Source organism: Ochotona curzoniae, unplaced genomic scaffold (genome assembly GCF_017591425.1).
Source record: "Ochotona curzoniae isolate NIBS_2020 unplaced genomic scaffold, NIBS_Ocur_1.0 contig_1014, whole genome shotgun sequence".
Classification (NCBI taxonomy): Eukaryota; Metazoa; Chordata; class Mammalia; order Lagomorpha; family Ochotonidae; genus Ochotona; species Ochotona curzoniae.
The window spans coordinates 9,052,069-9,067,056 of record NW_024464920.1 but is presented as its reverse complement, the minus strand read 5'-3'; the positions used below and the strand labels follow the sequence as shown (position 1 = coordinate 9,067,056).

Sequence of the window (14,988 nt, the reverse complement as noted above, 5' to 3'; positions counted from 1 at the left end):
TTTTACTTTGTAAATGTTTGGCGTTTCCTTGATTCGATGTTGATGGTATTTTTGGTTTAGGCAGTCAGCACGTTGTATTCAGAAAGCCGTTCCCTAAATGTCTTCATCAGCTGCGGAGGAAGCTAACCTGCCCTGTGCCCCTTGCTTCACAGGCCTTGGAATACCTGCTCTGGGCCAGTGTGTGCATGGAGTCGTCGGTCCCACTGCTGTCCATCCGCTACCTGACGTGGAGAACGACCCTCTACACTGCTGTGTGCCAGTGCTACTATGACTGCCAGGCCGGCATTCATGGAGAGGTGCGGGCCGTCCTACTTTGGAAGATCCAGCGTTTGAAACATGGCTCACTCCGCCTTTTCTTTTTAAATGCCCATCAGGAAGGCAAAAGACAAGAACAGCAGGGAATTGAAATGAATTTGGGAAAAAGTTGAAGTCTTTATCATTTCCAGCGTCTGCTTGGCGTTTTCATCCTTTGGAGCTTTTGCTGTCCTTTTCCGCATCTCCCCTATTCTCCACTAGCTTTCACCTCCTTTGTTCCTTTTCTGAATAAGATTTCTGCTTTTCCTTGTGCACCACCTTCCTTCTCTGTCATTTTGTATGCCACATGCTACTTAGTGAACATTTGTCTTGCCTCTAGCCACCATGTAATACTTTCTATTTGTGAGTAAAGAACTGAAGTGTAACCAACAAGCACTGCGTGTAGATTCTTGACAGGTGCTTTCTCTAGCAGCGCATGCTGTCAGGCTCCGGTAGAGAATGGGCCTTGTGATTGGATAAGGCACCTTTCCTTCTGGGCCATTACATTCCTGTACTAGGCTTGGGGGGTAGAGTAGGGACTGGATCTGAGCCCCCGACTCAGCCTCCTGGTCCTTGCACAGGACACTGCCTTCAGACACAGCTGTACCAGTGCCACCTCCTGTCATGTGGAAACCATGCGTAAGTTAGCTGGCTGGTCTCTGATTGCTTCGCATTCAGCTCTTCCTGCCTAAACTGATTCTGTGATTGGGGCAGTGGCTCATAGGCAGGGAAAGTGCCTAATTCATTCATCCTTGAGATGCCGCTGTGTCTCAGAAACCAGCCTAGAATTACCATCTATGAATGCTTAACTATAGTGCATTTGTGGTGGCATATTTTGTTTCATAGCTAGTAATAGTATCAAGGGATAGGACGATTGTATAGTTCTGACCATCTGACTCCAATTAAGATGGTTCCTTACTGGAAGTATTTATCTGTGTTAATATTATGGTTGTTCTAGGAGTAACTTCATTGAAATTAGAGATTATGAATTGAATAAACAAATGGTAAAATACATGACACTTACTCTTATTACTGAACTTTTAGTAGCTCTGAGCTGTTGTTATTATTTCTAGAGAGTTTAAAATGAGGGTGATATTAAATAAGCAAACCTTCCTTCTTCCTTTTTCTCCTTCCTCAGAAATTTCTTAAACATTTCCTCTGTCCTGGTAATGGAAATGCAAAAGTGAGTCAGACCCTTTAAGGATCTCACAGTTCAGTGGGCAAGGTAGAATAGCTGAATAGATAATACAACAACTTGTGGTAGGGAGGTTAGGATTTGCAAAGAGCACCGGGTATGGTTGGGCAGGTGTGTGTTTGTGCCCATATGCATGCAATGACAGAAGTGACAATCTGCGTGTGCTGTGGTTTAATTTGTATTTCTGCTTTCTTTGCCTTTTTTAGGGTTTCACGATTCATGAAGGCAGCCCCTGTGATAGTCTATTCTTGGTGCTTGTAGGAAATGACAGATTAGATAGCCACCATGTTGTAAGGAGACAGCATCAGCCTAGAGTTTAATTCACCGATTAAATCAAATGCCTGGTGAACAAAACATATCATCTTTATGCATTTTTAATCACTCCATTCTAACTTATTATGAAATAAATTTATTTTAATTGCATTCAGGCATTTGCTCGGCGTGCTTTGGGCAAAATTGATGAGTTGAGGCAACTGGAAGTAATGAGTTCCTCAAAATCGAAGGAAGAATCCAAGCGCTATTACAGAGAGGCCGCAATAAAGGTATAAAAATTTCATGACATGAGAGAGCTTCCCCCCAGTCTGTGTTTGATGAAGTGCTTACTCCCAGTAGCTTGGAAGGGGGTCCAGTTGTTGCTTCGTTGGTCATCCATTGTTCTTTTGCATGCAGATGGCTGTGATGATTTTCAAAAGAGGGATATTTGAATCAAGAAGAAAAAACAAAATCCTCTTTAGACCAAAGACCAGAATTAACCTGAAGGAAGCACAAACTGTAAGCATACCACGCTTTCTGCATATAAGGCACTTAGTGTTGCACTGTCTCTGAGACTCCCATGCGTCCTTTAAACCCACCCCGCTGGCTGTAAAGTGATGCTGTGGATTCCGTCCACCAGCAGAAGAATGTTTTGACATTTTGGGTGTGACCTTGTTGCCTCCTTTTCTCAAAGATCTGTGCTTCAGGACAATGCCAATTTGGGACCTTCTGAGGACTGTAGGCTGCAAGGGAAGAGCCTGGAAAGGGTTGGAACAGCCTTGCTTCAGCAAATTGCAGGGGAGGCGCTTTGGAGGAAGAGGTTCTGGAGGCTTCCATATGGGCCATGATGGTTAGCACGGACGTGACTCTTCCCACTTGCCATAATGAGGCACACAGGCCCCCTATCCACATGCGTAATGGGCTAACGGGACTGCGGACTCTCACGACAGGAAGCAGGAGCAAGTTACGCCTGTGGGAGTCCTCTTCTCCACCTCTCCCTCCTGCCTTCTCCCACTGTCTCCCCCTACCCTCTCCTGAATCCCAGTTGCCCTTACAGCTTAATTCCATTTTGCTTGGATGCTTTCTCAGACTGTGCTAAATATATAAACCCTCTGAGCTTCTGTGGAGGGGACTGAACATTGAAAGCAGAAGGAGGAGAGGATGAATGGTTTTGAACAGGTATTTTGTAGAATTTGAGAACCTAGAGGGGAATTTGGAAATCATTTGGTTCAGTGGTTTTCTTTCACAGATGGGGAAATAAAACTATACTGACTCAAGATCCTAAGGTAGCTAGCTCTTGGCAGAACTGGATTCTAAACCTGAATCTCTTAAGATGAGAGCTGCTCCCTTCCCTAATCGTTTCTGATAACAGGAGTAATTTCTTTCCTTATTTTAGAAATAACATTTCTTAATGTATTTTTGTAAGCTGACTTATTTTTACTTTAATTGGAGAGGTGGCGTGAGAGTGAAATTGGGATTGAGATTGGGATTGAGAGTGTATATGTATGTGTGAGAGAGAAAGAGAGAGCTCTTCCATCCACCAGTTCACCTCCCAAATGCACTCAGTAGCCAGCCCTGGTTTAGCCTGTGCCCGGGAGCCAGAAGCTCCATCAGGTCTCCCATGTGGTGAGAGGAACTGCCTCCAGCGTATGCGTTAGTGTGGAGTTGAGTTGGGGGAAAATGTGCTCAATCCTAGACAGTCCACTGTGGAATGTGGGTATACAAGCAGAGGCATAACTGACTGTGCCACAACGCTGGTCCCGGTCCCTTGTTTTCTTTTACATAAATCATAGTAATTAAAAACAAACACTACTTCAACATGACTCTTTCCCATTTGTACCTAATGTGGCTAGCTGAATGCAGAAATAACATACATTATTTCAAAATCAAATCCTTTACCAGCAGTATGTAATTAATGGGGGGTTGGTAAACCACCAGATTACAGGCAGTTCCTTGGATGAGCTGTTGAACTACTTCCATCTGCTATTGTTAAGTAGTAATGTTACCATCCTTGTAGTTCAACGGGACAATTTTTTCCCAGTCAGCATTTTTTTCCTCTGAGCAAACTACATTTAAATATTCAAAGCTATAAGATTGTCACTCCTTAGGATATTATTAGGATTTATAATTATTCTACTAGCAAAATTAAATATTTATTTTCAAAGAAAAAATGCCTAAAAGTCCATGTATAAAATTTAATTAAAAATTAATTTGTTTCTAGTCCTCTTTACGATAGCTATTGTAAGGAACACTTCTGTGACTGCGTTGCTTTGAGGAAGGGCAGACACTTGGCCTAGTGGTAAGGATGCTGGTTAAGATGTCTGTATCTCATATCTCCAGCTCCTCGGTTTAATTTCTGCCTCTGGTTCTTTCTCTCGCTCTCTTATTAATTGGAAAGTCGGATATACAGAAAGAAGGAGAGACAGAGGAAGATCCTCTATCTGATGACTTACTCCCCAAGTGGCTGCAATGGCCAGAGCTGAGCAGATCTGAAGCCGGGAGCCAGAAGCCTCTTCTGGGTCTCCCAGGTGAGTAGGGTCCCAAGGCTTTAGGCCGTCCTTGACTGTTTTCCCAGGCCACAAACATGGAACTGGATGGGAAGTGGGACTGCTGGGATTAGAACTGGTGTCCATATGGGATCCCGGCACGTCCAAGGCAAGGACCTTGGCTGTCAGGCCACCACGCCGGGCCCTGGCTCTGGTTCTTAAAACCATCTTCCTGCTAATGCGTACTGCATGTGGCCGCAGGTGATGGGCACCCTTGGGGAGATCCAGCTGCAACCCCAAGCGCACGCCGGCCAGTGAGGCAGTGGGCTGGGGCACCCTCTCCCTCTCTCTCAAATAAATAAGTAAATAAAACTGTTTAATAAGTAGTTCCTTTCCCCTGAAATTAGTCAACATACCCTTTTAATAATACCATTTTATCTTAATGTATTTAAAAAAATGTCCTGCTTTATTTTGATGGCATAATTGTATGATGTTTCTATAAAACAGTAATAGGTGTCAAAGCTGTTTTCTAAAGCATTTGTGAGTCTGTAGCCAAGTTAAGTCACGGCAAATGTTTTGACTTTCTAAAGTCTTTCACAAGGCCTACTAATTCAGATTCCTAATGATCAACCACCTAGCCATTTGTTAAGTAATTTTAAAATACAAGTTAAGTGAAGGTTATGTTCTGCCAGAGAAATTACGTGAATGAATAAATAAAATGGTTCTAGTTTATGATGAATATTACCAAAAAAAAAAAAAAACCCCAAAAAACCTAATGGTGATGGTAGAGCATTAGTGGTTTCCTCTGAAGCCCAGGGCGCATTGTCCCGAGGAAACATTAGCTGTTATTATTATTCCATTCATTCACTCAGTAGGGTAGCTGAATATCTTCTGTGGTTTCAGGTACAGTGAGCTATGGGAATAGGAGTTACATCTCATGCTTTTGAATGGCTGTGGGACAGTAAGCAGGGTTTGTCTAGTTCCGAGCAGGGGAAGCTACGTCAAGCAGAAGGCCACAGCATGCTGATGGCTTGAAGGCTGGAGGAAGGGGCAGAGAGAGCCAGGGTGTGGGGTGGGTGTGATGTGTGGGACATTTCCATGTTTCCTGGAGCAGAGGTCGAGGAATTTAGAGGTGCAACAGACTGTACAGGCTGTGTCACTGAGATGCTCACTCATCCCGGCATTTCAAAAAATGGGATGATCCATCCTGGGCAGGATTTGGATCAGCATAACTGGTCTAATATTTTCTTATATTATTTTAGTGATTTCTAATTTTTTTTGCTATAATTTACATCTTCAGGCATAATGTGCTTTTTTTTTTTGCTGTAATTTACAACTTCAGGCATACTGTGCTTTTCTGTATTCTTTGTGGGTAAAATTCAAAGTGTTGGAGTACTGAATCTAACAATACCAATACTTTTACTCCTTTCGATATGCTTTATTTATTGCCAAATTTATTTCCAAAATGGGTGCCACTATACAACCTGGATAACCAATTTTAATACAACCAGTTATTATTTTGATATTATTTCTGTGACTTTTGGCTAACTTTGTTTTCATAAAATGGCTTGTCATTTTAATTCTGACTGTGTTATTCAGTTTTTCTCTTAGATTTGCATTTGTTCTTTATATTTCTCTTTTAAAAAAGATTGATGTCTTTCACAGTCTTTGACATTTTAAAATTCAGTTTGGTTTTTAAAGTATATTGAAAAAGCTCATTGTTTTAATAGACATTAATATTCTGTTTCGTCATACTTGGTAGCCCATTTTTAAAATTAGTTAAATTTTTTATAATTTATTTATTTGAAAATCAAGAGTTACGGAGGAAAGAAAGAGACTTGAATCAGCATTCATATGGGTTGCTGGAATTGCAGGGGGTGGCTTAACACATCATGCTTCAGTGTTGGCCCAAGCTCTGCTCTCTGTGGTACTGGGAAAACCTTAGAAGCAACCCTAGTTTCTGTTTGAAAAAAGAAAGGACAGGACACGAAGTTAAAATTATATTGATTAATTGACTGGAAAGGCACACGGGCTTTCCCCCCCCAGTTTTGTCTTTTCTGTCTTTTTAACTTTTTTTTTTTCTCAACAACAAAAATAAAAAACAAGAGACTTTCAGGAAGAATGGTGAGTATATCTTATCTGTGTAGGAATTCCAGAAAAGCCAACCAGAGCCGCTGAGAACAGCCATTTGTCAGAACAAAGTGTGGAGTTGAGTCACCTGCAGGAGGGCAGAACCACTCTGGGCGAGTATACAGCAACGTCTGAGAAGGCACACCAGGCTCCCGGTGTCAGTGGCTCATTAGACAGTGGACCAACTCTTCCTTAGAGTTAACCGTCACAGACGAGTTATCTATACTACAAAATATCATCTCAAATTTAGGTTTGAGGACCTCCTGCATTAGGATTTCCTGCAGTGCTTATTAAAAATGTTCCACACGGGCTCTCTGGAGATTTGGTCTTGAATCTGAACAGCATCTTCCTGAATGAGTCTTAGGCAACCAAAATTTGAGTACCAGTTCCTTAAGGCTGTAATTAAGGTACAATAGTGCATATGGAGACTGATGCTGACTTAATAAAAAGACTGTACTCCACAGCCTTTTCATGCTGCCCCGTAATCTCAAACATGTCAGGAGATTGTAAGGTCTTTGATGTAATGGCATCCTGACATTAACGTTAATAGAGCCTAGAGTGACATCTCAAAAACCGAACACACCTCATAAACAACCATATCGTTGTTAGACTAACTACTCTCTCTCTCTCTCTCTCTTTTTTTAGGGTTAGTTAAGTGTCCCTTTGTTCCCTTTGCCTTTAAGACAGCTGTGTTCTTTCTTGTTTTTAAATTCCAGTTGCCATGGCCACGTACTGTCACCGAACGGCTGCTGGATGAGATGTTTGATAGCACGTCAATCCGGTTTCTTGCTGTTTTGGAGGCGCTTTCTGACTCCAATAGGCGAATACTGCAAGCCGGACCTGTTGTTACAGATGAAATGGAGCTTCGTGATGTTGTCTCAGAACTGTTCATGGCAGGAAAAGAACTCTTAATAAGTAAAGAAAATGTTAAGATAACATTTCATAGTAGACACAAATAAGAGTTTTGGAATGATAGTCTCTACATAAGAAGCTGGCATCCAGCTTAACAACTTTGCTAAGTGGTAATTCAGATGATTTATTGGTGGAGTTTTCTTTTGGATTTTTTGGTATACGGTTGATTTGTCAATGATAATTATATCTCCCCTCCCAATTCTTAATTCTTTGATTTTTTTTTCCATCTCTTGACTGTTGCTCTGGCTGGAATGTCCAATAACACATAGAAAGGAAGTGGTCATGAACAGATATATCTTTGATTTTTAATCTCATGTGTAAAGTTCCCAACATTTTCTCATTAGTTGAGATATTAAGTATTTTTTAATAGATTCTCTTTCCCAGACTCTGGGAGTTCTTTCTATTCTAGCCTTGTTTTTCTTTGTTTTGAATCTGGAATAGTTGTTGAGTATTGTCAAAAGTGCTTTCTGGATTTGTTGAGATTTACTGAGTTGGGCAAACTGCTTTCTTTTTGTTTTCATTGTTGTGGTGAATTACCTTGTTTATCTGAATTGTAATTGTTATGTAATTTTTATAATGATCATATTAGGAAGTGATGATTAGGTTTTTGGTATCAAAAGTTTGATTTGTCCTTGCATGGTTTGTTTTCTAATGTTTAATGTTTTGGCTTGCCTATTTATGAGAAAAGTTTTCCATTCTTTGAATATCTCTTTAGGTTTTGGTTTTAAAGTCCTAAAAAATAAGAAATATGCCCTCTTTCTCTGTTATCTGAAAAAGTTTGTGTCAGACTGCTGCTATTTCTAAATTTGGTTCAATTTACTGTGAAAGTCAGCCTGCCCTGGTTGCCCGCCTCCTCAGATCAAGTGTTGGTGGCCCTTCTAGTCTGTCCCTATGACTGTGTTTGTCCGCTTAGATTTTTGTTTTTATCACTGGAATGTTAACTCTAGCTGAAAGTGTCTGATAGCTAATATTTAGTAACCGTTTCATTACAGGAATGATATTCAAATTTGTTTCCTTTTTGTTTCTCAGTTTCAAATATGGGTGCAAATGGAATGTTTGATTTCCCAAAAACACCTCTGATGGAACTTATGATAGAAAGAAGAAATATTATTTCTCTGGATGCTGCTGTGAAATTTATAAAATTAGCTTTTACTTATGAGGAATGGAGTTTATTTGAATCGGCAGCTCAGCAGCTTCTTTGCTTTCTTCAGGTAATTAGGCAGAGCCAGTAATTTGCTTCTGTTTTGTTAAAAATGAGGGTCAACTTGCTGATTCCTTTGTGGGATTCATTTTTCTAAAGGGGCAGGATGATCCCGAGTCAAAGAGAGCAGAGAAAGATTTGACCCTCCTGATGGCCATAGAGCCACTGATCAATGCCAAGAGGAACAAAGGTTTGATACTTCCCTTGGAAAACTATAAAGAAGGACAGACATCGCAGATTTGTTTCAAACGTATCTCCTTTCAGGGTATGTATGTATTTGCTTTTTTGAAAAATTAAGATAATTTCTTACTATCTACTCTTTATAGGTGAGATTAGAGAAATAATGTTCAAGTCAAAGCAGTGGGGAGATGTGAGGCCCTGAAGGAAGCATGGGTTTGCTACTGGGAGACTAGAACGTGGGCCTCTACCTGGAGTGCCCTGATGGTGGTGGTGGAGCCTGGGGAGGCGCTGGGTGACTAGGTCAGTGAAAAAGCTGGGTGTCGTAAGGTAAGGATACAGATGGAATGTTTTTAAAAAGATTTATTTACTTATCTGAAAGAGTTACTGGGGCAGGGGAGAGAGAGAAATCTTCTATTCAGTGGTTCTCTCCCCAAATGGCTCCCACAGCCAGGGCTGGGCCAGGTGGAATTCAGAAGTCTGGAGCATCTTCCAGATCTTCCACTTGGGTGCAGGAGCCCAAGTCCTTGGGCCATCTTCTGCTGCTTTTCCAGGCACATTAGCAGGGAGCTGGATCCAAAGTGGAACAGCTGGGTCTTGAACCAGTGCCCATTTGGGATGGCCACGCTGCAGACTGAATCCTGAGCGATCGTTTAAACAGAGGACAAGGCTCAGGGCAGTGAGTGAAAGTGCAAAGTGTATTTTAGTAAGGGAAGATTCCTTCTCCTTCCAGCAGATGGAGTTTTCCGTTCTAGGACTTTTCCAGTCCTACAAGGTGTTGTGGTATACGCAACTAAAGATTTGCAGCCTCTGCTTTTTGAACTAGTGAATTATTCAGTTCTGTGTTTTACCATTCCTTAGATATTGCATGGCTCCTCAGGTGTGGGAAATAACTTGTACCAGGTAGTGATGCATTTTTTTTTCTTTTTCTGAAGAATCGTAACTGTGCCTGTTATGTTTCTTTTAACTGTCATACTTTATATGTATGTGAATATTGAAAGCTTTCTCAACTTATTTTTGGGTGTAGCTGTCACAACTATTTCAGATTGATAATATGGTCTGTCACTAGGGACTTAGGAAATTATATTGTTACATCATTTTTCATTAATATTCCACTTCTGCTTGGTTTATTAGACTATATTCTAACCCATGATGGGCATTTAGTTTTTGATGACAGTCACTTAGATTAATTTTTACAGAGAAACATTACAATTGTCTTATTGGAACAATGCTTTGTGTCGTTTTTGTTGTTTTTATCTTTGTTGTGTCTTTTTCTGTGTGTATACTTCATTTATGTGTTTTTTTGCTTAATTTCTCTCTTTATGAATTCAGATAATTTGGGGAAGCCTTCTGGATATTCAGAAGATATTTCCCATTTGGCATCAACTCTGCACTCCTGTGTCTGCTCATCTCCCCAGGTGACGTAGCTATTAGCGTAATACTTCATAGTGTGAAAGGATCAGATTTATAATTCCACAGGCATTGCACCTTGCTCAATTTCTGTATTGCTCAAAACCTGGAATAGAAATTCGATTACATTCCAACTTGTAATTTTAAGTTCACTTTGGACAGCAGTCTGTTTCTTGACGGGACATTCACAACTGGATGTATTTCTAATAAGGAGGAAAACACAACAGTGGTTTTAATGAAGAGTAAATGGGCCTTTTCAGTCCTTGAGAGTAAAGTGCACTTATGACTGGGAGTAACATACCATGTCCAGGTTGGAGAAATGTCTTCTGTGAGGATATGGGATGTTCAGGGAACACCAGCGCAGCACTGGTTTTGAAACTGAATTTGAGGAATGTCAGGGGTCTCCAGGACTTTTTCTGAGGTTTCTCTGAAGCCTACCTTGAGTAGTGGCAACATGGACTGTGTTATCAGATTTGCACATAATGTTGGCATTCTGATGGAATTGCATTTGAAAATTTGGATCCATTGTTATTAAAGAAAGTGTGAAAGCCAGAATTATAGAACATGTGATTACTTTGTACACAGACAGGTGAAACACACAGCAAGAGACTTAAATTCTGCTGCTAGCAATACTTGTCATTTCTTCAGGGTTTTATTAGTAGATTTTATAACCCATGGCAAGTATTTAATTTTTGAAGGAAAGATTTGGCAGAGCTAAAACCAAAATAATTACAGTCAAGGATCTAAAGGGTATTAGACTTCTTTTTTTGAAAAAATCATACGCATCTGAGTTTAGATTCAGATTCATTTCAGTAAACATTTGTTGATTTCTTTGCATTCACAAGCTTGGTAAGAAAGGTGTTATATATCAGTTTAAGTCTTTCAGCTGCCTTAAAGAAGCTCAGAATTTGATAGAGCATTTCTTTATTTCTTTTTTAATTTGGAAAGGTCTGTGAGACAGAGGGAGAGAAGAATGAGAGAGAGAACTTGCTAGCTCCCATTGACCAGTTGACTTCCCGAAGGCCCACAGTGGGGTCGGCCCTGCCAAAGCTGGGAGCTGGGAATTCAGTGCAGATGTCCCAAGTGGGTGGAAGGAATCCAGGCATGTGAGCCATCATTCCTGCCTCCCGGCAGGTAGCTGGAGTCAGGCGGCAGAGCTGAGACTTCAAAAGCGTCCTGGTGTGGGACATAAGTGTCTTTGCCTGCCTCCTATTAGTGAGGCTGAATGCCTACCCTGCAGTTTGATATATTGTCATCATAAATACCTTATCTTTTCTAGTTAAGGTATAATGAGTACCTTTAGTCTTCACTTGAAAAGAGTCCAGGAGCCATACTTGAGAATACCTGATGGATGCCTACTGTGAGGCTGTGCATCTGGCCTGAATCCTTTCCTAGCTTTCTGTCCCCTTTCCTGTTGGGCTATTAGTCCAGCTGCCTTCACAGTTCTTTATTAGTTTAATGCAAGAGTCTTACAGAACAGTATATGTGAATTGCAAATTTGGATGGGACTAGCTGATTTTCATACTTGCCTAAAAATTTTTGGGTCTTTTTCTTTCTTAGGGTTTATTTGTTTGTTTGTTTATATTTATTTATTTACTTATTATTTGAAAGGCAAATTTTGGCCTGGTACGGTAGCCTAATGGCTAAAGTTCTCACCTTGCATGCACTGGGATCCCATATGGACACTGGTTCTAATCCCAGCAGCCCCACTTCCCATCCAGCTCCCTGCTTGTGGCTTGGATGGCAGTAGAGGATGGCCTAAAGCCTTGGGACCTTGCAACCCACATGGGAGACCCGGAAGAGGCTCCTGGCTTTGAATTGGCTCAGCTCTGGCCATTGCAGCCGCTTGGGGAATGAATCAACGGACAGAAGATCTTCCTCTCTGTCTCTCCTCCTCTCTGTTATGTCTGCCTTTCCAATTAAAAAAATAATAAAAAAAACTTTAACAACAACAACAACAAAAGACAGATTTTACAAAGAGAGAGAGAGAGAGAGAGAGATTGATTTTCTGCTTGTTGAGTTCACTCCCCTAATGGCTGCAACAGCTGGAGCTGAGCTGATCCTAAGCCAGGAACCAGGAGCTTCCTTCTGGGTCTCCCACATGGGTGCAGGTGCCCAGGGACTTGAGCCATTCTCTGCTGCTTTTCCAGCTCATAGGCAGGGAACTGCACTGGAAGTGGACCAGCTGGGACACAAAGTGGTGCTCATATGGGATGCTGGCACTGCAGGAAGAGGGCTAGCTTGCTACATCAGTGCACCAGCCCCCTGGGTCTTTTCTTTTTAGAGAGGCAGAAGTAACACAGAGCATCTGTTAAAAGTCCTGGAGTTTGAATTCTCTGGTCTGCTTCCTAGCCGTTTCATTTTGGAAAAATCCTTTTTGCTCTCTGTGCTTCAGTTTGTTTTTCTGTAAAGTGGGGATGAAAGCAGTAGGACTTACCTCTTGGGGTTGTTAAGAGGGTTAAATGAGTCTAAAATGCCACAGAAATGATGTGAGTGTCACTTGCTCTCCTTACATATTTGCTTTATTACTTTTCTTTGCAGGATGTTATGCCTGATAAAGAAATCGTTGTGGATATGATAATGTTCCTTTGGCAGAAATGCAAATTAGGAATTCAGCGGTTCAGTATGAGTGGAAGCGACTATGCGAAATTCACTGTGAAAATCAGTACTAACAAAGTATTTTTTTCTTTTTGGGTTATAAATCTAAATTTTATCTGCCTGATTAACTACTGTAATTTGCATATGTTTGTTACAAAGTTAATCTTTATGCTGAGTGAATCTTTTCTTTAGCATGTATTCTTGTATGTCTGCCCCACTTCATTTCTTTTGGTTTGTCAGCTTTTAAAAAGCTTGGATAAGTTTGTTAAGATTATAGAGCAGAATATAAATAAGTAAGGAATTTAAGCTAAGGATGTTGAGGATGTAGTAGGCACATAGGATAATTTTTAAAGTTCCCAGTGTGGCTTCTGCACCCCCCAGCCTCGTTGATTTGGGGGATGTCAGTGGTGATCCTAATACCTACATGGAAGGGAAAATGAGAACTTCCAAGATACAGATAGTGTTTATTGCTATATAAAAATAACATCCAAAAATTGCCATTGTGGTCTTAGATATGTAGCTTATACTCTTAAATGAATCTTCTTGATACATTTATATGAACAGACTGCTTATTAAATATCATTTTTATAAGATTGCTGATCTTTGTATTATTTATAATTGAGATGCGTTAAAGAGCGGATACATGATATTTTATATGATTCAGGGGTGGTGATTACAAGGATACCCTGTACGAAGCTCTGTACAGTGACTCCTTCTACAGTGTAGTATGCTTTTAATGTGTTTGGATGTGTGTTTTCTCTTTCTAGTGGATTTATCTTCTGTGGCAGCTAAATGAAGTAATTCAGTCGTGTAAGATGGAAGACATTGACATTGTGGTGGTGGCAGAGGTCACATTACGATTAAGTGAAATATTGGAGTCTTTAGGAAACCCAGAAAGAAAATTTAAAACATCTCTAGGTAAAGTGTTAGATGAAAACATGGAAGATTTTTAACAAATATGTGCATGCATAGAAATACAGAAGTATGAATTTGAATAGAGGCTAACTTCTGTTAATGGAAACTCGGCTTCCATGGTGACAAATCATGGTTTCACAATTGGATTTCATCAAGTGGATGTCAAGAAGATTGTATGTTTCATGGTTGTTCTCCCCTCTCTGATTCTTTCTTTCTTCTTTTTTTACATTTATCTCTTTTCATATTTCTTCTCTCTTCCATTTCTCCAATGAGTGAGTGTTTCTTGAAGGATGAAAACATGTTTTGGTCACCATTGTACTCTTGTTAACCACATAGGGAAGCAGTTCAAATACATGTTTGTTGGACTGATCAGATGAAGCCGGGTTCCCTGAGAAGGGACATGGATACCCTAACTGGCATATTAATTATTAGACCAATTGGCCGCCCACACTGACTTTTTTTCACCTTCATGTCTTAGACATTTTTCGACTCTCCCTGTCCCAACTCCAGTTTGGCATCACTCCTTTCTCCTTGCAGAAAATACCCTTTTTTCAAAAGGTGACCTGAAGCTCTGACCTCCTTGTCCTTTCTTCTGCCTGTGGCCAAAGCCCTGAACCATCTGCTTCATTAGGAAAATTGAGGTGGGGCTGTTCATGGTGTGGCCTCAATTTGCTGTTTCATCCCCCTTGCAGAATATGTGTGACATCTGGAGGATTTTGTAACAAAGCTATTGTTTCTGGACCAGTGCTGTGGCTTAGCACACCACGCCTCTGTCTGCAGTGCCAGATCTCAGATGGGTACTGGTTCATGTCCTGTATGCTCCATTTCTGATCCAGCTCCCTGCTTCTAGTCTGGTAAAGCAGTGGGAAATGGTTCAAGTTCTTGGGCTCCTTCATCCATGTAAGAGACCCGCAAGAAGCTCCCAGCTCCTGACTTCAGATCGGCTCAGTTCTGGTTGTTGGCAGCCTTTTTGGAGTGAGCCTGTAGATGAGCCTTTTCACTATGTCTCTCCTTTCCGTAGCCCTACCTTTCAAGTAAAATAAATGTAAAACAAACAAACAAACAAAAAAAACCCGTTTGTTTCTGCAGAGATTTGCTAATTTGGCTCTGTCTGTGTTCTCACTGGTTGAGTATGGCTTTGCAGAGGGAGTGTTAGGGTTATGGTTTTCAAATGTTGGTGCTGTTGGCGGTACCTTCTGAGGACCCAGCTCCTCTGGGTCCTAGTTGAGCTTGTCTGGGTTGTTCTAGACTTCATTAGCTTCCCACATGAACGTGGTCCTCGTCAAGATCTGACCGACAAGGCATTGAACACATTCAATGGCCTTCATTCGCGGTTTTGAAATGTCTTAACATTTCAGATGCCTAGAGAGGAAATGAGTCTCTAGATACATTATCCAGCACCAATAATTCATAGCATT

The 14,988-nt window shown here is 40.9% G+C and overlaps 1 protein-coding gene across 1 annotated transcript in view; it reads left to right on the top strand.

Moving 5' to 3' along the window:
- The window catches only part of CFAP54 (cilia and flagella associated protein 54), a 345,554-nt gene that overhangs the window by 32,459 nt on the left and 298,107 nt on the right, over positions 1-14,988 (top strand). The window contains exons 6-14 of the mRNA XM_040980448.1: positions 153-296; positions 1,918-2,031; positions 2,159-2,260; positions 7,074-7,272; positions 8,299-8,480; positions 8,570-8,735; positions 9,980-10,065; positions 12,599-12,733; positions 13,423-13,573. Of these exons, the coding sequence (XP_040836382.1) occupies positions 153-296; positions 1,918-2,031; positions 2,159-2,260; positions 7,074-7,272; positions 8,299-8,480; positions 8,570-8,735; positions 9,980-10,065; positions 12,599-12,733; positions 13,423-13,573 (1,279 nt within the window). The remainder of the gene's footprint in view (positions 1-152; positions 297-1,917; positions 2,032-2,158; positions 2,261-7,073; positions 7,273-8,298; positions 8,481-8,569; positions 8,736-9,979; positions 10,066-12,598; positions 12,734-13,422; positions 13,574-14,988) is intronic.